This window comes from Solanum dulcamara, chromosome 11 (genome assembly GCF_947179165.1).
Source record: "Solanum dulcamara chromosome 11, daSolDulc1.2, whole genome shotgun sequence".
Classification (NCBI taxonomy): domain Eukaryota; kingdom Viridiplantae; phylum Streptophyta; class Magnoliopsida; order Solanales; family Solanaceae; genus Solanum; species Solanum dulcamara.
The window spans coordinates 30,800,204-30,821,877 of record NC_077247.1 but is presented as its reverse complement, the minus strand read 5'-3'; the positions used below and the strand labels follow the sequence as shown (position 1 = coordinate 30,821,877).

At 37.2% G+C, this 21,674-nt stretch overlaps 1 protein-coding gene across 1 annotated transcript; it reads right to left on the bottom strand.

Annotated features, from left to right (window-relative positions):
* Positions 1–302: 302 nt before the first annotated feature.
* Positions 303–19,110, bottom strand: LOC129873081 (autophagy protein 5). Its single transcript, XM_055948083.1, has 8 exons — positions 18,890–19,110; positions 9,571–9,695; positions 8,902–8,968; positions 6,774–6,863; positions 5,937–6,024; positions 2,740–2,883; positions 1,394–1,522; positions 303–877 (listed from the first exon to the last, which is right to left on the bottom strand). Exons 1-8 carry the CDS (start codon positions 19,007–19,009, stop codon positions 531–533), a joined length of 1,110 nt encoding a protein of 369 aa, XP_055804058.1. The 5' UTR covers positions 19,010–19,110; the 3' UTR covers positions 303–530.
* Positions 19,111–21,674: the final 2,564 nt, after the last annotated feature.

The window sequence follows — 21,674 nt, the reverse complement described above, 5'->3', positions numbered from 1 at the left end:
GTGTGGTTGGATCAAGTGGTTCGCTTGGGACCAACAATGGTCTTCGAGCGCCGACCACGCCTAAGGTACCCCCTTCAGGACGTGACAGTTTATTGTACTTTTGTTATGAACTTTTACTTATTTGGTAAGATTGTATAAAGAATTGGGGCAATTTTGATAGTTTTTACAATTTATGAAAATTTTATGTTTACAAACAAAAAATACAACTTAAAAATGCAAATTGCAAGTCCAAACTAAACTTCACCTTCACCTCGTATGATTTCATCTCACATTGCCAAACGGGCCCTAATTTGGCGTTGTCATTGGCAACTTGTTAATATGCATAACTAAGCTTCAGATCGTTGCAACCTTGAGGAGTTTGAAATGCAAATGTTTCGTCCTGCTGCCAAATAACATTGACAGGAGCTAAATTGAGTAGTCTCTCATCTAAAATATCATATGCACTTCTTTGCAGTTACTGAGAATATATACACTATCAGAACTAAAGAATTCCCAAACCTCCTGAAAAAGCTAATCTAATATACAATTTGCTATATGGTGATGGGTTCTTGAATTTTGACATACACACAGATATGAAGAAAGTATTCAGGGTTCATCAAATTGTTTACGACCCATGCAAAAGGAATCTCCATCTTTGGTTCAATTCCCTGAATGCGCAGGAGCTTGATCTCAGCACCATCTGAAACAGAGCAGGAGACGATGTGCTCATTCAACATTTCCCCACTTTGTTCCGTGCTGCTCTTGTTTGTTTCTTCAGGAGATAATCTCTGTCCAACCTCAACTTCTTCTTTAGATACATCATCTTTTGGCGGAAGTTTCCCCCAAAAATGCTCAGGCAGAAGTTTTGTTATGGCATCATACAAGGTGAAGCATTTGCCTGCAAGGAGATGGTACATCTATTAATGCAGAAAGATTTCGCCTACCTTTGCTTTTGGGTCTTCTTTACCCTATCATATACTACCTTCAACTCAACTACCTAATCTACACAAACTTTGCTAGCACCACTTGTTGCACATTCACACAAGAACCTCTCTGACTTTTTCTTCCCATATGAGATTGGTGATCTTCATTCATAAGTTATTTGTTCCAAGGTTGCTCAAAATCCATCCTCATCCTAAGCTTGTCTCAATTCCATCTAAAATTTAATTGTGGTAGAAAGGACCAAAAGATGTAGATTACTCGCATTATCTTATTCTACCAAAGCAAAATTGCTAGCCTCCCACCAGTCAACATTTACCCCATAGGAAAATAAAGACTAAAGTTGAGCATGATATATGGAATATAATGACCAATCTTAAGTATGCATTGCTGTTCACGAAGTTACAGAAGTTTGAGTCACTGTGCATGAACAAATAAAATTGAAACTAAAAATTATATGGGGCACATTTCTTACCATCTCCATGGATCTCAACAGGTCTGTTTATGTAAGAGATTTTGTCCCAACTATCAACAACCGGTGCTTCTTCTAACTCATCAAAATCCTCATTGATAGTTCTAACATACAGTCGAACCGGTATTCTACCTGAATACAGCACAAAACAGAAGACAATTTATATGGGAGTTAGTGTAAAATTTTAGGATGGAGTAGACCATTTGTTGATCCCCAAAAAGGTCCAAGCAGCAAGAATGCACCATTAAAGTTAATGAGGATCTTTTCAGGGATAAACGAACAGTGTTATATTTACTGCTAAATGGACAAGGGTGGGTTTCAATCTCTAAGATACCTTCCCAAGGGAAACTTTGACAACCGATCTTGCGCTCCCACCAATAAACTACTGAAGCCCACCCCAAATAAAAGCAGAAAAAGAATTAGTGGCTTTTTTCTGTTATTTTTCCAATGTCCGGGGGCCAGCTTGCGCTCACCTCGACTATTCCATTGGAACTTGCTACCTCCCACTAGCACAAGTATTGAGTAACTTTTCCATCAAAACGTAGGCGGATGGGAAGAAATCACCTAGTGTTTTATCTCGTTTGAGATTCAAACCTACGCCAATATCTTGCAAGAATACAATTCCTCAGAAAAACAAAAATGCCATCAGTTCTGACAAGATAGCTTAAAGTAAATCTTAAGCCTAGAAAGAGCCCAATCTCCTATGCCACAACAGCACATGTTAAGTTGCTTCAGTGAGCTCATAAGTGCCACACAAAGAAACAAGTCATGGGCAACTCATCAGGTTCCACCACTTTAACCCAAAATCACAATGGAATTATCTTTCTCGAACAGTTTACCAAGTCAATAAGAAAAATCTGAAGGATGATCAAATTACAATCCCATCAGTTGGGTTTAAACTATCACTGACATGGTTTTAACTGGGATTAGAAACTATAGATAATCGTGAATCAACACAGGTGACTAAAATTTGAAGAATAGCCTTGTCATATGAAGCGATTTAAACAGCAGAAATCTTATCATGAAGGGACAATGAGACACGAATAACAAGAATATAGCTTCACTCAACTACATGCTAGGACAAGTTCCTTTAAGATGAACCTGTGCTAAGAATGTCAACTTAATCTCTCTCACTAGCTAGAGGCTTGTCAAATCAAAAGTTCATCATTCACAAACTATAGAGCAACGTTTAAATATCTATAATCAACGAAAAGAGAAGTTTCTAACTTTAATTTATTCAAAAGGGCAGGGGGATAGAATTGGGAGCAGAGAACAGAGAGCGCCAATTGAATATCTACAGTTTTACCATATTCTGTAAGCTCGCCTGACTATATACAAGTGTAGCTCACCTGTTTTAGCTGGTGCTGTGCCATCTGCATTTTGAGTGCTTTCTGGTGATTTAGGAGAGGAAATGTTCAATTGTATTGAAAAATCATCCACAACTATGCCAAGTTTAAGCTTAGATGAGACTCGAAGATAAGAGTCTAAATTACCTGTTGCATCAAGAACACAAGTTCAGTGAGTGATATAACCACAGATAGTGGGATATGATAAGACTGCCTAGAAAGATGAAACAGTCCCCTAGCACTGCATGTGCATAACATTGGTAAAAGATGCAGCAAGTAATAAATGAAGAATTAAGCCAGCTCTTTTACAAGGAAATTCATCAGAATGCATTTAACTTTGTGTTGCAAAGGATAACAGGGAACTTCCAGTAAGCCAATAATTGTTTTATGTGCCAATCCAATTAAGAAAGTGTCAACCACCTATTCCTTTACCGTGCAGTAAAAACTGACCTTTGGAGCATGTTCTTACTATTTTTGGACTGAAGTGGGCTATTCCATTCACCGTTTGAGAAGCCTATGTGAGCTGGAATTCACAGAAAGTTGATAAAGCCATCAAAAGATTTGGATTATGGTATCTGCTAACATTTTTTGGTGTACTTGGGTGGAGGCAAATTGCAGATGTTTTAATGGGTATCTCAACTTTAGGCAGTTCCCTGAAGGCTAGATGTTTGATTTTCTTTAGCTGGGTCTCCTGTAAATAGTACCGATCATTTTTTGGAGTTTGTTAGTTCTCTAGTCTTAGGGGGGGGGGGGGGGGGGGGCGTTTGGCCATGAAAATTGTGAGTATTTGAAAAAAGTAATTTTTCTTTTCAAAGTAAAAAATGACATTTGAAAATTGGAGTTGTGTTTGGCCATTAATACAAATTGGAGTTGTTTTCTAATTTTTGTGAGTAATTTGGAGTTAAAAAAATGAAAAGTTTTTGGTGTTTTTCAAATTCCGGAATTTTATGGCCAAACGTTTATTCTGGAAGGTAAGTGGGGACATCGACGATGATGTCACACATCATTTTTGTGCGGCGTGGATGAAGTGGAGGCTTACCTCCGGAGTCTTGTGTGATAAAAAGGTATCACCTAAACTTAAATGTAAAGCGGTGGTTAGACCGCCTCTGTTGTATGAGACGGAGTATTGACCAGTCAAGAAGATGCAAGTAGTGAAAATGAGGATGTTGAGATGGATGTGTGGTATATTAGAAGCGATAAGATTAGGAATGAGGATATCCAGGACAAGGTGGGAGTGGCCTCCGTGGTGGAAAAGATGAGGAAAGCGAAACTGAGATGGTCTAGACATGTGAAGAGAAAATGCACAAATGCCCCAGTGAGGAGGTGCTAGATGTTGGATATAGTGAGTACGAAGAGAGGTAGAAGTAGGCCTTAAAAATATTAGGGAGAGGTGATTAAATAGGATATGGTGCAGCTTCAGATTATAGTAACATAACCTTAGATAAGAGGGTGTGGAGGTTGCATATTAGGGTTAAAGGTTAGAAGGTATGGAGTGCTGTCTTGTTTTTCGAGAGGTTTAGACTTAGTGGTGCCTGCTTTAGTATTAGCCTTATTCTTGTAGTATCTTGCTTTTGATTTTTATCATAATCTTTTGTTTATTATGTTTGGGTTATCCATTATTGTACTACTTTGTGGTTGTTAATGTTCGATTATTAGTTGTTACGCTTCTTCATTATCGTTTTCCCTTTTTAACACCTATTTTGATGTGTTGTACTCAAGCCGAGGGTTCTTCAGAAACAGCAACCCCACTTGTGGGATTGCACGAAGTACGTTGTTATTGTTGTTGCAACTCCGGGAAAAAGTTTTAAAAAATCATGGCCAAATGCCTCCTTATAGTAGCCTCTCTTTTGTAATTGAGCTGACATACACTCTCTTTTGTAACCTTTTCATCTTCTTGATGCCTTTTAATGATATTAACTTCTTCAGAGAAAAGGAGAGAACAGGAAGGGATTCTTCATATTCCACATAAAGAATAAGCACTTCACAGAAACAGATCAAACAAGCCATTCACACTAACAATCTAACTGAGAATATTCCAGAAAATTGTGCACCCAGATAAGAGCTAATAAAGAGACCTGAAATTCCATAGGAAGACATCATAATTCCTTGTTGGAAAAAAAATGATCTGCTAAGTTGCATCCTGACATATTTTATCTCAATCACTTCTGCATATTCTGGGAAACAATCATCCTAGAAGATCAAGACATGAATGGTCTGAGAACTAAATCTACAAGAAGTTCTATAAAGATTCCAGAACTCGCATCTAATTTACCACTTGCCTAAAAAAAGGGCAGCCCGGTGCACTAAGGCTCCGCTATGCGCAGGGTTCGGGGAAGGGCCCGACCACAAGGGTCTATTGTACGCAGCCTTACCTTGCATTTCTGCCAGAGGTTGTTTCCAAGGCTTACCACTTGCCTATGAGAATAAAAACGTACCCTAAGGCTAAGGTGAAAAAAAGATTTGGCAGAGCCACAAATGTGATTAATTAGGAAATCTAGATTAATGGAGAAGAATTTGACCTGAACTCTAAAACAGCAAACCAGGTTGGATGGGTACAAGCTCAGAAAGGAATCCTGAAAAGACCCATTAATTTTTCTCATGGAAACTTCCCAGGCCAATACAAGCAGAAACCCCAATACACCAACATTTACCCCGGAAAATATAGCAATACATTGTTCTTTTTTCTTCTTTTTTTTAATATCGGCAGCAATACATTGATGGTTTTTTTTTTTTTTTGAAATATCAGTAGCAATACATTGATGTTCCTTTTTTTAAAATATAGGTAGCAATACATTGATGTTCTTCTTTACTTTTATCTTTGTCATATATGAAAACTAAAAGTCAAATAACATCGCATGATTTTTACCTCTTTAGACCTCTTGATCTATAACCAACTTTTTCCTTTTTAAGTTCAGATGGGTGATTGATACCCAGTTATGACAGGTTTAAATTTAATCAGCAAGATACTAATTCACAGTTCTTAAGACCAGATTTAGATTACCCTTATTTTGAAAGCATTCGCAGGTAATCAAAGAGGTTCCATTATCATCCATGCTAAAACGTCAAAAGCCTAACAACTTCGCAAACAAGTTATACTAGTAAGATGCACTTTACCTTGCTGGTGTTAAATTCACAAAAATAAGTCACTTGAGAAATGAAAGAATCCACAGTATTATAAACCCTGCAATTAAGAGGCATACCATCCATAATGGAGCGCCAGAGTTCTAATTGGTCAGATTGGGACATATTCATTACATTTTTGCAGTTTCCATTGATTATATATGCTGCCTGCAGATCAGCCAATGAATTTGTCAGAATGTACCCCATAAGTTCAACATCATCAGACCTCGATCTAAACATAAACCCCAACACTGATCCCCCGTGATTCGTAGCTCTTACAACCAGCATTTTCCTCTGTTCATGGACATTAACAATTAAAATCCAGTGGGCGCAATTGAATGAATTGATAGTGAAACCCAATCATACATACCCAGATTCACATCTTTGACAGCCAACATAGTCCCACTGTCCTGAAGCATTGCTATTAGCTACCAGAAGGTACATTTTAAGATAAGCTTAGGAGTCGTTTGGTATGAGGGATAATAATCCCAGAATAAAATGCAAGATTATTTTATCCTGTGTTTGGTTGAAGGTATTAGGTAATCCTTGGATTATTTATCCCACCATTTATACCTTAGTGATGGTACTATTCTGGGGGGGGGGGGGGGGGATGAACTTGATACCAAATTTAACTTACTTCAAAATGATAGAAAAATATGATTATTTGTATGTGAAAATAGCCTACCAAATCTCACTTGCAGGTCCACCACCAAAATGATCCAGCACCAGTAGGACACAAAAGAAAAAGGTGTGATCAAACTTTTACAAGCTACAATGTATCTTGGAATTACAAGAAAATACCGAACTACATTACTTGCTCAGTACCAACTTGGTACTGAGATCTGTTAGTGAAACTTACTTTAATAAAAAGAAAGAGGTTAATAGTGCAGAAGCTAACAAAAGAAACTAAACCTCACCTCTTTAAATGAATTGATAAAGCTCCATTTTACACTATCTTCGCTTTCACAGGGTGTTAAAATATTTCCAGGATATCCTCTAAAATGTACCTGCAGAGAGATTCACGAAGGTGTTGCCATTAAGCTGAGATGCATCCCTGATAATATAATAACTTGTTTCATTAACTAAAGCATGCTAAAACATCATAAAAATTAAGTCCAAAGGAAGCAACGTAGTTGGACCTTTAAGGTCGGTTTGGAAAGCCACTTTGTAATTGGAATTGAGTGTAAATAAGTGTAATTATAAAGTTTTGGTTATGTTTGTCTGACCAAGTAATTACACTTGGTCAGTATGTAATTGAGGGATTAATTACACTCTTCAATTCTTCAAAGGGGATTGAGAATTGCTTGTACAAGGTTATTATTTTTATTTTTTTATTTTAACTTTAATCTCTATTCCGTTTAAATTTATTTTTTATTTATATTTGTTTTTCTTTTTAATTTTTGAATTCCTTCTTCTTTTTTCAAATATATTATACTTTTACTTTGTTTATCTTTCATTTCCTTACTTCTCATTTCCAACCTTTTACTTTATGTGCGTCCATGTAATTTCTCATATTTTGTTTCTTTCTTATTTATTATTCTTTTTTCTTCACTTCGCTTAGTTGTGTTATTATTCTAATTAATTGAAACTATACCTCTTATTCATAGAAATAACGAGTCATCCACAAAATTGACTTATAATGAGTGCATTAAAGTTGGATTTTCTTGTTGAATGAGGTTATAGAGAACTTAACATATCATTAGTGATGTCAAAATTTGTAGATTACTTTTTATCAAACATTTGAACAATGTTGTGACATTATGGTTGTAAATTAAAGTATTTTTTTGTCAAACATGCAGTTCATGATATTTTTGCAAAATGTGTGCTTAGTTAGAATTTTTATTAATTAATTCAACTAAAATATTATATATTTGAAAATTGTATATCAATTATTTTTTTACAATATTAGCTACAAATTTATAATTATTTAATACAATATTTTTAAAAATTAATATAGTAATAGGTAAAACTGAATAATATATGACTGTGTAATTACACTTGTGCAACCAAACATTACATTTGTAATTACATTGTAGTTACGCTATGACAAACAAATAGGTCTTTGTAATTACTATACTGTGAAAGTACACCAAATCCAATTACAAGGAAGATAGATTCTGAACCAAACCTCAGTACAACTTTTTAGGACACCTGACACCAGTTGCACAACACTTTCTAGAGCATGCAACATATACAAATACACAACCTTACTTTCACAATATTAATGAATTAATAATCAAATGTATCTACTATAAGGGACACATAAGGTCAATTGGAAGGATGGAAAGGAAGAGGGCATATAGTTTATTGTAACTTAAAATGCACCATCCTTTTAGTACCTCTTTTTGTTTCCTCCTATTCTTCAAACGAATCAAATCCTAAAGTGTCTAAGACATAAATAATTGTTGTATTGAGATAATAAGCTTATATATCTACCAAAAAAAAATGTAATGGGGCCATTAATCTAAACAGATTCAAAATCTTTAAGAATATCATCTGCACAAGAGATGATTCATGCAGAAATCTCACATTAAGTGATCAATTGATCATACAATATATTTCCATCCTAGCCATTCACTTCTCCAACCTTTTAATTATTTTACAATTAGAATTCTTTTGGCAAAAAACCATGGGAGAGGATAAGGAAGGGAAAGTGTTTGCAATCTTTATCTATTAAGAAACAAAAAACATTTAGCTTTCTTCAGTTGATGAAGCAAAGAGCTTTAACCCCATTTTCTCAAAACAGAAAGGTGAAGTGAAAGAAAGCAGCTTATTGATTTATTTCATTAATACATTAAATAAACTTCATATATTGGTATCAATTGCATCCCCAATTTAGTCGACAAATGGGGGCTTTGAGAAAGATGATGTGATGGATTTCATGTCTGCACTTCCACTTCTTATTTGTGCTAGCTAAATCCTATAAAATCAAGTCAAGTTACCACTTTCTACTAACCTTCCTCAGAAAAATCCAACAAATATGGTGTTACTTTCAGCTTATTTTCCACATAGCTTATTAGCTTAAAGCAAAATACAATGACATACCGTTAGATTCCAAGGCCGTTCAGGTTCTGCACAAAGAAGATCAAAGAGTACCCCAGTAGGTATATACCTGAAAGAAGAACACAAATATCCATCAATAGAAAATACTAATCGCATTAGAAAACAGAAGTAGGGAAATTCAAACACTCTTAAATAAGGAAAACAAGAAAAGCTAAGAAAAGCCTTCCAACATGATTCAAGGAAAGATAAACCAGAATGAATAAGTCAATTCATGATCATCAACTGCTATATCATTTGAGCTGCGGATGCCAGATAGTGTTCTAATTGACTTAGTTGGCTACCATCAACAGACATCAACAGATAAAGAGAATGTATGACAAGGTTGCTTTTTATGCATTGTGACAAAAAAAGAGATAACTGGATGGTGGGAAATGTGACCAAGAAAGCTGTAAAGACAAAAACTAGATAAACTCAATAAAGAACTGTAGCATATTTCTGGAGAATATGATACTTAAACAAGAAAAACATCAGTCATCGCAAATGTTTAATCTAGAGTAAAGAGATCCCGCATACATCAAGTGAACTCATTCGTGTCATCAGTGTAATACAATTGTTTCGAGTAGTGGTATATACTTTAGTGACCCAACAATTCAACCACTGAGAAATAAACTCATGTCCAAGATACATTGATTGGCATGAGAGTATGCATACCATTTGAGAGGCAAGCCATTGTACTCAAACCAAATGGTATCTACACCTGGAGGAAGTGAATTACTGAAGAAAGGCTTTATTTTTTGAGCTAAAAGAGGCAGGTACCCAATTCGAGGAGCTAGAATCTGCAATATGAAACACCATCAAATATAAAAAATAAATCAGTTTTTTGTAGATTATAAAAATAAAATAATATATATGTGTGTTTGGTTGGGGGGGGGGGGTTGTTTATGCATATCTACATATATATATGCTCAAGCTTCTACATTGGGTTCTTATGCATTCATTCATGTGTCTGGTATAATAACCACGACATGGAAGTAAATTAAGTAGCTGTAGAAAACAGCTGATTTCAGTCTCCTAAGATTAGCTTCGACATGGATGATAAGATTTGAATCATGACGAAAAAGATAGAAACCACCAAAAAAACATCGGTTTCTCCTAGGCAATGGTTGGTCTTTTTTGACCAGGAAGAAATTTGACAAGTATGGTCTACTGGAATTAAGAGTGCAAATGCTATCCGAACCTTATGGTGCTCAATTCCAAAAAGAGCTACATTTTTGTTTAGGATTTTAGCAGACATTCCTACTTTAATGTCGCACCCCATTGACACTTTAAGCAAATAACTCAAAACAATTAATATGCAACTCATATTTATTATATCAACACATTCTGAATGCCTTTTTATTTCTTCTTTCTTTTATAAAGTTAATAAATTTTATAAATGTTTAGGCTAAAACAAGTGTCGTATAGTAGTATACACAAAAAGTAGAAAACTCAGTGTTTTGGATGGCGAAAGGTGACAAGGTTTGCCTCGCCACACGGCGAGCAGTGAGGCGCTCGCCTTTTTGAAGTGCGGCGCCAATTAATATCAAAAAATTAAAATATTTAATTGCATATATAAATAATCAAAATCTTAATAGCAATAACATATTAGCAAATATTTCAATTCAAAAATTGAAAATAGATAGTACATACTAAAAGTTTAGAACTTGAATGAGAAAAAAACAGAACAAAAGTCAACAGTTAGAAAAAAAAACAAAGGTAGAAGTAACTCTGAAGTCTCAAGAACAAGAAGGAAAAAGAAACAGAGGGAGAAGAAACGAAGAAATACAGATTGGTGGGACTTTGGAGTCGCCGAAGAAGTCTAGTCGAGTCGACTGGTTGGAGTCACAGTCTAAGAGTTCAACTGTTCAAATTTGGAAAGAAAATCCTAAAACTACCTTTTAACTTTAAAACCCTAAATTGGTTGCCTTTTTTAAAGAAAATATAAAAGGCGACGCCTTTCTTTCTTTTGTCGCCTCTCGCCTTTGTCGCCATTGTTGCCATGGCGCCACTTTTGAAGATCGCCTCACCACAAAACTAATAGGCGATGAAGGGTCACCTGGCCTCGCCTCTCGCCATTGGTGACGAGGCGATCACCTTTCACAACACTGAGAAAACTACAGATAAATATGGTCTTCTACGAGAAATACCCAATCTTCTATACAACAAGGAACTTCATGGGTGCACACCAAAAGAAAGTAAAGGATAAGAGGCTACACCTCACATTCTCAAAATTCATTTGTACCCCTTCAAAAGCTCTCCTTTTCTTTCTCTCCAACTAACCCACATGAATGCTAGCGGTGCAATAGTCCAGCTTTATGTGTCTTCCTCTTTTTACCATAATTCCAATTGAACACAACTCTTTGACAGTGTTAGACATCAAGCATGATATGCTGAACCTATTATGTATGTCCCACCAAAATCTCAAGGTAAAACGACAATGTAGAAGGAGATGATCACCATCCTCACCTGCTTCCTTTCACATGAAACACGAATTGACATGATTTTTTTTCTCTTCAGCGTCACCACTGCTCGGCAGTCAGCGTCACAGCCAAATTTCAGCCTTCGCCCACACACTCACGTTTGACACTTGGGTTTAATTTCGGGTCAATCACAATGAAAGGAACACACCACAATTACAGGCAATGCCCAACCTTTTTATTATCTCTCAGATATACAAAAGGACTCACGAATTTGGAGGCCTGGCAAAACTCTCTCTCTGCCTTAGCCAAATTCTGTCTACTAATAAAACCTACCAGGGGCAGTTACAAGGGGAGGGACGTGCATGGCATGTGCCAGCAGTTACATTGGGGATCATGGTCTACATTCTAGGCCTAACACTTCACCCATATGAGCAAAGCCTTCAGAAAATCGAGCATAACCATCGCACATGCCGCGCACACTGCGTAACCGACGCATGTGCCTCGCGCGTGGATCTTCTGCATGTGCCTTGCGCGTGCCTTAGCTTGATTTTCGCCTTATAGCTTTGTGCCAATGCCATGCCAACCCTTTACCGTGCCCATCTGCCTTGGCCCTAGCCAGCCCACGTCAATGCCCATGTCTGTCGGTGCCAACCCACAGCCTGCACGCATTCCCGCCTAGTGCCATGCGCCTGTCCGTGCCACTGACATTCGTAAAGCTACTTTGCCAATATCCAAGCACCTTGACTTAGCTGCACACCATGCCATAGGCATGCAACTCCGCACATTTCTTCCCACACCCACATAGGCCCATGTCAAGGGGAAATGTACAAGCCCTTAACACTGCCCTCGCCCTCATGCGTCTAAGTCCGAACTTGGGGGTCTGTTGCTCCTGCACAAGCTCTTTCTGGACCACTTCAAACGGTCCATCATATTTTGGGATTAAACCGCGGTGCCTAAACTTACTTGTAATCTGTTTCCAGATCTGGGGAGTAAGCTTGAGCAGCACCCTATCACCAACATTAAATTCCAACGCTCTTCTATGCTAATCTGCATACTTTTTCATCTGTTTCTGGGCCTTGCGCAAGCTGTCTTGCACCTCAGCAAACACTTCATGTTTGTCCCTGACATAACGGTAGGCAGTAGGGCATTTCCCTTAAGTCTTCTGCTTAGCAACATCAAGTGGAGTCATAGGCTGTCTGCCTAGGACTAGCTCAAACGGGCTCATCTCTGTTGCCGACAACTTGTGCAAATTATAGCAAAATTGTGCACTATCCAATAAGTCCACCCAGTTCCGCTGACTTGCTGTCACAAAGTGCCTCAGATATTCCTCCAACAAATGATTAATTCTTTCGATTAGCCCATCAGTTTGAGGATGGTTCGCCGTAGAGAATTTTAAATCAGTTCCCATCATGTTGAACAAAGCAATCCAGAACCGACCCGTGAACCGAGTATCCCTATCACTGATGATATCAGTTGGTACACCAAAGAACTTAACCATATTTTTGTAAAACAAATCTGCAGCAACGTCCGACGAACACACAACTGGGGCAGCAATAAAAATAGCATACTTTGAGAACCTGACCATGACTGATGCCATACCGTTTACCTTCGGTAACCCACGAATAAAGTCCATCGAAACAGACATCCACGGCCTTTCAGGAATAGGAAGAGGCTGCAGCAAACCCGCTTCCTTCAACATCGTCTTCCATCTTTAGCCAGAAATACACCCTAGACAGTAATGCCAACATCCGTTCAACACCCGGATACCCAACCCACATAGTGTCATGCGCCTCTTTCATTAGTTCTTTACGCAGTCCACTACCTTGAGGTACCACGATTCTCCCCCCTTCGAAATAGAGCAGATCGTCATCGATCCAATACCTCCACACTGTCCCCTCTTTAACTTGACTCATTAGCTTAGTGTATAATGAATCACTTGCAGCACAAAGTCTAATCTTATCAATAAAATTAGACTACAATCGAGAAATTGAATATATAGCAACGAATACTTCTTTTCTACTCAAAGCATCGGCAGCCTGGTTGTGTTTTCCCGGCTTATGCTCCCACAAAAGTCATATTCAGCCAAGAATTCTTGCCAACGGACCTGTTTGGGACTCAGTTTGCGCTGCGTTTTGAAGTAAGTATTAGCAAAGTTGTCCGTCCGCACCACAAACTTTGTTCCTAGCAGATACACACGCCAAGTCTGCAAGCAATGAACCACAGCAACCATCTCCTTTTCATGAGTAGAGTATCGTTGTTCCGCTTCATTCAACTTTCCGCTTTCAAAGGCTACTAGGTGGCCTTCTTGTACCAACACACCTCCCACAGCCTTGTCCGAAGCATCAGGATGCACTTCGAAGGGCAATTCGAAATCAAGCAGCCTTAGTATGGGTTCTGAAGCAATGGCTTCCTTCAACAAGTTGAATGCACCATCACATTTTTCAATCCACGCCCACACCACATCTTTTTTCAGCAAATCAATCAAAGCGGCAGCCTTCTTTGAATACCCTGCAATGAACTTGTGATAATAGTTTGCCAACCCAAGGAATGACCTCAAGTCATTCACACTCCGCGGCGCCTGCCAATTAACAATAGCCTGCACCTTCTTTGGGTCCATCCTCACTTGGTTTTGGCTGACCAAGTGCCCAAGAAACTTGATTTCTTGTTGAGCAAACTCGCATTTCTCCATCTTTACATAAAGCTTGTACTCCCGCAACCGAGACAGTACCCTTTTCAAATGGCTTACATGTTCTTCCAACAAGCAGCTATAGATTACATTGTCATCTAAGTACACCACAACAAAATCATCTAGGTACTCAAATAAAATATTGTTCATCAAATTACAGAAAGTAGCCGGGGCGTTGGTCAACCCAATCGACATTACAAGAAATTCATATGAGTCATATCTAGTTACACATGTTGTCTTTGACTCATCGCCCTCTGCTATTCTTAATTGACAATAATCAGACCTGAGGTCTAGCTTAGTGAACCAGTTTGCCTTGCACAATCTGTCCATGAGGTCCTGCACCAACAGAACTGGGTACTTGTTCTTCATAGTCACCTTGTTCAGCGCCCGATAGTCCACACACATTCTCATCGACCCATCATGTTTCCTTTGAAATAAAATAGGTGCACCATACGGAGCCTTAAAGGGCTGAATCAGACCCGCATATAGCAATTCATTCAATTGTCTCCACAATTCAGCCAACTCCTTAGGATCCATATGATACGGAGCTTGTGCAGGAGCAACAGAACCTGGCAGCAACTCAATCTTATGATTAATATCCCTCCTTGATGGCAACATTTTAGGGAGTTCAGGTGGCATAACATCTTTAAATTCCCCCAAAACGTATGCCACGCAATCAAGCACTTGTACCTTAACATCAGGTTTCATCTCAACCAAAGCAGCAAAGAAAGTTTCTTCACTTTTTTTCAAGCCTTTTTCAACAGAAATAGCAGAAATAATAGGGCTCTTGTACTTACTCAATTTTTCTGCCTCGCTATGTGGATGAACAGCCTTTATGAACACAGCCATCTTTTCTTGCATCGCCATTACTCCATCCAAGTGGGGCATTGGAACGAAGCAGTTCTTCCTCAAGAAGTCGATTCCAAGTATCATATCGAAATCTCCCAACGGAATCACCATCAAACTGTGTTTTCCAGCCCAAGGTCCAGTAAGTACCCCCACGTCATATGCCATACCTTCGATCAGTTGGGCCACCTACCTGGTTCACAGTTTTCATATAATTCGGGCTCTTTGTCAATCTAAGTCCGAATTCGGCAGCAAGATTAACATCGATAAAAGTGTGAGTAGCTCCAGTATCCATCATTGCCACTAACACTTTATCATCAACTTTCATCTCAATGTGCAACAACGAAGAATGAGGATTTGTAGATGACTCCCCCACCGTGTTCACTAATGAAATATGATTGTTCAAGAGTAAACCAAGTGGATTTGCCAAAGCAGCAACTACACCACCTTCCTCGTTTGCATTTACACTCCCCGCAAGCATAGCATTCACCTTTTCACAATTTGGGCAATTCTTGGCCAAGCGAGCCCCTCCGCAAGTCCAGCAACCTTTATCACTCGCTGAATTTTTCTTGTTCCTTGAATTTTCAGCGTCCGCAATAGCCTTTCCTTTGTCAGCACCTTTTTTCCGCCCTTGTTTCTTCCACTCCCCCTTCTTTTTCAGTCTTTTTCTTGGACTTAGAAAAAGTGGAAATTCCAGATGGAACACGTGTTGAGCGAAAATCTACCAATGAATTAGCCGCTACAATTGCACTTGGGAGATCTTTCAAGTTCTATCTCCTAAGTTCGTTTTGGGCCCACGCTTGCATCCCAGAAATGAAGTTGTGCAACTTATCTTCATCTGACATATTTTGGATGTCCAACATCAAAGAAGTAAATTCCTTGATATAGTCACGAACAGAACCTGTTTGCCTCAATCTTTTCAAGCGATCCCTAGCAATCCAAGATGCATTGCTAGGAAGGAACTGGTCACGAATTTCCTTCTTCAATTTGACCCAAGTATTGATCCTTGGCCTTCCAGCACTTATGTCATCCGCATCCCTGGTTCTCCACCACAATTTCGCATCACCAGTCAAGCACATAGTGGTGATACTTAACTTGTCATTTTCAGAAATACGGGCAGTTGTGAAATATTGTTCCATATCCCACAAAAAAATTTCCAATTCCTTTGCAGATCTTGAACCAGTAAAGGCTTTAGGTTCAGGGATCTTTACCTTGGAACGTTCTGCCTCAGGGTCTGCATTAGAACCAGCAGCCATTGCTCTCCGCAGCACAAACACTTCCAAGTTTAGAGTTTCGTTTTCCTTCTTCAGATCCTCGATCTGAACCAAGGCTTCTTCACGGAATTCATCATATCTCGTTGTCCTTATTGTCATGATCTCACGAAATCGAGCGAGTTCCGTGTTCAAGCCATGAATGCGACTAATTATAGACGTCACATCATCAGCGTTTTCAGCCATTCCCACCAGCGCCTCCAGTGCAGCTACTCTGTCCTTTAGTTCATTGTACATACTACTTCCGCCAGCCATCGTGCCACGAACGTAACCAAGCTCTGATACCAGTTGAAACAGGGGTGATTTTTTTTCTCTTCAGCGTCACCACTGCTCGGCAGTCAGCGTCACAGCTAACTTCAACCTTTGCCCACACACTCACGTTTGACACTTAGGTTTAATTTTAGGTCAATCACAATGAAAGGAACACACCACAATTACAGGCAATGCCCAACCTTTTTATTATCTCTCAGATATACAAAAGGACTCACGAATTTGGAGGCCTGGCAAAACTCTCTCTCTCTGTCTTAGCCAAATTCTGTCTACTTATAAAACCTGCTAGGGAAAGTTACAAGCAGTTACAAGGGGAGGGGCGTGTATGGCATGTGACAGCAGTTACATTAGGGATCATGGTCTACATTCTAGGCCTAACATTTCGCCCATATGGGCAAAGCCTTCAGAAAACCGAGCATAACAGTCGCACATGCCGCTCACACTGCCTAACCAACGCATGTGCCTCGCGCGTGGATCTTCTGCATGTGCCGCGCACATGCCTCGCTCATGTGCCTCGCGCGTGCCTTAGCTTGATTTTCACCTCATAGCTTTGTGCCAATGCCATGCCAACACCATGCCAACCCTTTACCGTGCCCATCTGCCTTGTCCCCAACAAACCCACATCAATGCTTTGAGTAGAAAAGAGGTATTTGCTGCTACATATTCAATTTCTCAATTGGAGTCTAATTTTATTGATAAGATTAGACTGTGTGCTGCAAGCGATTCATTATACACTAAGTTAATGAGTCAAGTTAAAGAGGGGACAGTGCGGAGGTATTGGATCGAGGACGATCCGCTTCCTAAGATTCTCATTTGTTAAGGTCACCCTTCTAGCTGCCAACCAAGTGGAGAAACACACTTTCCCTGGAACCTTTGGAATCCAAATCGAACTACTTCCTCCATCCCAATTTATCCCAATTTATGTGAAGGTGTTTGACTATGTATGGAGTTTAAAAATAAAAGGAAGATTTTTTAAATTTGTGGTTTAAAACAAGTCATAGATACTTGTGTAGCTATAAATTATCACTTTTAGGGTAAAATGGAAAGTTTAAAATTAAAGTGTTACCAAAAATAAAGAGGTGTCACTCTTTGTGAAACTAACTAAAAAGGAAAGAGTGTCACATAAAATGAGACTATAAGGGAAGACAACACCCTCTCAAATTAATAGCTTTTTAGAGAAAGACTTACTAAAAAAAGACTTTGAAATTCCCCAAATCCCACCTCCATGCATTATCGCAATAAAATGTCAAGCTTTGTTTGTGAAGCAAATTTAACACTTTTTGGAACTCATTCACCTCCCAATCATGAAAATTTCTCCTTAACCTCAAGCCCCAAAAACTCTCACCACCCCATATTCTCCGAATTTGTTGGATAGTCAAAACTCCTTTTGACATGATAATCTATAAATTCCGGGAAATCCTCTTTTAAAGTTTTGTCCCCACCTTGCCCCAAAAAACTAGCTCTCCTCCAATCTCGTAATGTGAGATGCTACATTACCACTAAATTCTACCCATCCTTCCATACAGTTATTCCCTAAACCACATTCATAAGGCAAATTCACATCTTTAGTTCTCCACCCTCTTTTCCATAGCCCCATATTTGTCTACTGTTATCCCTCTCCAAAAAGCTTGTTCCTCCACCCCGAATATCCATAACTATACCGAATAATGCCTGCTGGAAGGCCCTTAAATCTTTAACTCCAAGCCCTCCCTAACACTTAGGATATGTAACAATCTCCTATCTAACTGAATGAAACTTCCTTGGCCCATTTGACGAATCCCATGACAAGTTTCTTTGGTGTCTTTCCAACTTTTCTGTAACACTGACAGAAGCACGAAACAAGGACGTAAAATATGTAGGAATACTGATAAAGTGCTTTTAATAAGCACTTCCTTCCCACCTTTAGAATGTCTCTTATAAACATATTGGACATGTAAATCATGAGTAGCAAATAAAGTAAATCCACTTGCTTCCTTGAAACTAGGTTTCATTATTAGCCCAAATCTCAGAACCTCACATTAAAAAACCATCAAGATTATTCCACATTGCCAAAATCCACTAACAGCAATTTCCCGTGCGACTCAACCCCTAATATATAGGTCGGAGGTGGGCGCCTGCAGTTTATGACTAAACCATCATTTATTTCCCTTTTCTCAGTGGTTCAATAGCGGTTCCCCCCTTACCCCAGATAACCCCTGATCCAACGCGAGCTGGACACCAAACCAATATTTGGCGGTCAATTCACATTGAAACATTCTCTCCCCTTCACAAAATGAATCATCAGAGTTTCTCCACTTACCCATAGGTTGGAGGTGGAGGTGTTTTACCACCAGTAAAGCATCCTCAAAGAATCTTAACAATGGCATATTCAAAGAATTGATTCAAAACCCAGAAAAAACAAAAATTAAAACCCGTGGACATTCATCAAACGAAATCGATGAATAAATGGCAATAATAAAGAAATTGAAAGCATTGGCGAGATTGTAAAAAAGGAGTACCATAGCAGGGGGAGGAGGAGGGAGAGTAGTGACTTCGGATTCATGAAGATGAATCTGCAGAGGAATTGCTCCTTCCCATATATATTTCTGTGCTTCAGTTCCTCCTCCTTTACTTTCCATTATCTTCAATTCACCCTTCTCTATACACAGAGAAAGGTAAGAGTCGACCTTCTCCCCAAGAACTTCTACTTCTTTGACTCGCAGCAAATGATCACCGATAGCGTGAATTAGGAGGATATATAAAATTAACACATAAAAATGGACATCTCATATTACTCACAATATTTTTTAATAAATAATTATTAAAATATATTATACTTGTTTGACAAGAAATTGACACAACATATTATGAATGTATTAAAATGTGTAATAAATATATTATCCATAAATAAAACTTGTATTATATGAGTTTTATAAATTATTTCCGCTAATATATAGTAAAATTGTATTATAAATGTCTAGTGAAAAAAAAATTATTGTTATAAATAATAAATATTTTCTTAATATAGTATATATACGTAAGTTTTCATTTTTTCTAAATCAAAAAGCCAATTAGGCCCAAATTTATTTTTAAGGGGCTTTTTTACTTAAATAAGGTATAATATTGAATGGGAAAAAGGGCATAATCTACCTCTCAATTTTATTATTTAGAGTTGATATATTTTTTGTTATAAAAGTATGAAAGTGACTCATATATATTTTTACTATTACTCAAATATACCCTTTTTCTATGACGGAAGGGAAAAAATAATTTTAAATTTAACTTTAAAGTTTTTTGTTAAAAAAATCTATATTTGATTCTTCTCACATATAAAAAAAATTGACTTTTTTTATTCAACGTCTAATTTAAATTTATTATTTTAATGGTCAAATTTATTTTTCTCACTACTTTTCTTGTAAAATTTATTATACATGCCCTCAACTTTATTTTATTTTACAAATACAAAAACAAAATTAAAATATATGAGTAAAAAGTTAGTTTAAAATTATAATATGGCCGCAAAAAATAGTTTTAATTTTTTTATTACTTTTTTCCTTTTTCCTTTCACACATGTTTCCTTTTGTTTCTCTTATTTTAACACTAAAGAATTAAAAAAAAATAAGAATAAGAAACTCAAATAATAATAATCAAATAAGTAAAAAAATAATTGATGTGTGAAAAGGATTAAATATACCCCTAAATTTTACTAGAAAAAAATTCATGTATGGAAATATTTTTTTATTTTATTTTTTTACTTTCTCAAAAAATATATACGCTACATGAATTATTTTTAAAAATTAAAAATTTAAAAAAAAATCACCTTCTTAAGATGAAAAGGTACATGTGAGTCATTTTTGTTATGATGAGAGGTATATGTGAGCTACTTTTATAACGGTAGGGATATATATGAGTCATTTGTGTAACAGTATGCGTATATGAACCACTTTCATAACGAGGGGTAAATCAGCTCTAAATGACAAAGTTGAGGAGTATATTAGAACATTTTCTCATATCACATTAATAATGACTTATAGTATTGCTTTTACTCTTATTCAAAATAACAGTATTTTTCTAAGAATAAATGTGAGAATTGTTTTACTTTTATACACAAAGCCTTTATTCATCATTCTCTATATTTTCTCTCTTTCATGATTTTCTGCAATTCTCTCACTCTAATGAATTCTCCAAAAAACTTTGTGCTATAGATAGCAATGTTTTCAATTTCATCTAAAAAATCTTTAGTTTGATTTCGTGATACAGTACTTTTGAGGTAATGATCAATTTCGTTAGATTTTTTGTTTTAAAATTAAATTTGAAAAAGAGCAATTCGTGTTAATTTTCTCAATTTCAACTAATTGAGCTGGGGGAAACAACGATAATTGAATTATGATTGTATGATTGATACTATGAGACCATTCATATACTTCTAATTTCATTTATCTATTTCTGATTGTTATTTATTTAGATTAAAATTGTATGTCAATAAAGATACAATGTTTTCATTCTGATTCAATGATTTATGACTGAAATCAAACAAACATAATGAACTGATTGTAACTAATTTTGAATGATTTAATAATATGTAAATGCTACCATTTAATTATTTTCTTCTTGTATTTTGTTAATTGTATGAGTTTGTAGAATTCAATTGTAATATTATATAATAGGTTGTTATGTATGCTTCCATTTACAAATTACATTTTATGATTATGATAGAGATAATCAATAGTTAAATGGTCATAACATCGTTATGCTTCACCACAATGGGAGATGGAATAGTAGCGGCCGATATGTTGACTACTGATAAAAACTATATGTAAACAACTCTGAAACTTCATTGATAACCATTGAAAGAGAACTAAGCTAAAATGGAGAAACTGAATTGTATTTCACTTGAGAAGAGAATGAATTGAATTATATAGTACATTCACTACAGAGTATATATCCTACTCTATACAGCTGGCATTTAACAACTATCTAACTAACTACACGTGTATTAACAGACTCCTATCAACCTCTACCAAAATATCTAATAGGGTAATGACTATTCTTTCATCAGCTTCTTCTTCAAGTTACTCCTACTTCATCACTTTCCCTCAAGCTGGCAGGTATGAAAATGTTCAGCATGCCAAGCTTGCTAACTAGAAACTCATGTTGTGGTCGTAGCAACACTTTAGTCAATACATATGCTAATTGATCTTTGGAACTCACATGAATTGTCTTGATAAGCCTTTCTTGGATTTTCTCCCTAATGAAGTGACAGTCTATTTTTATATGTTTAGTTCCTTTCGTGGAAAATAGGAC

Coding starts and splice junctions, on each gene's coding strand:
- LOC129873081 (XM_055948083.1), bottom strand. CDS start 19,009: ATGGAAAGTAAAGGAGGAGGAACTGAAGCACAGAAATATATATGGGAA. Junction 9,696..18,889: donor CTCCTCCTCCCCCTGCTATG/GTACTCCTTTTT, acceptor TTCATATTGCAG/ATTCTAGCTCCTCGAATTGG. Junction 1,523..2,739: donor CACAGCACCAGCTAAAACAG/GTGAGCTACACT, acceptor TGCTGTATTCAG/GTAGAATACCGGTTCGACTG.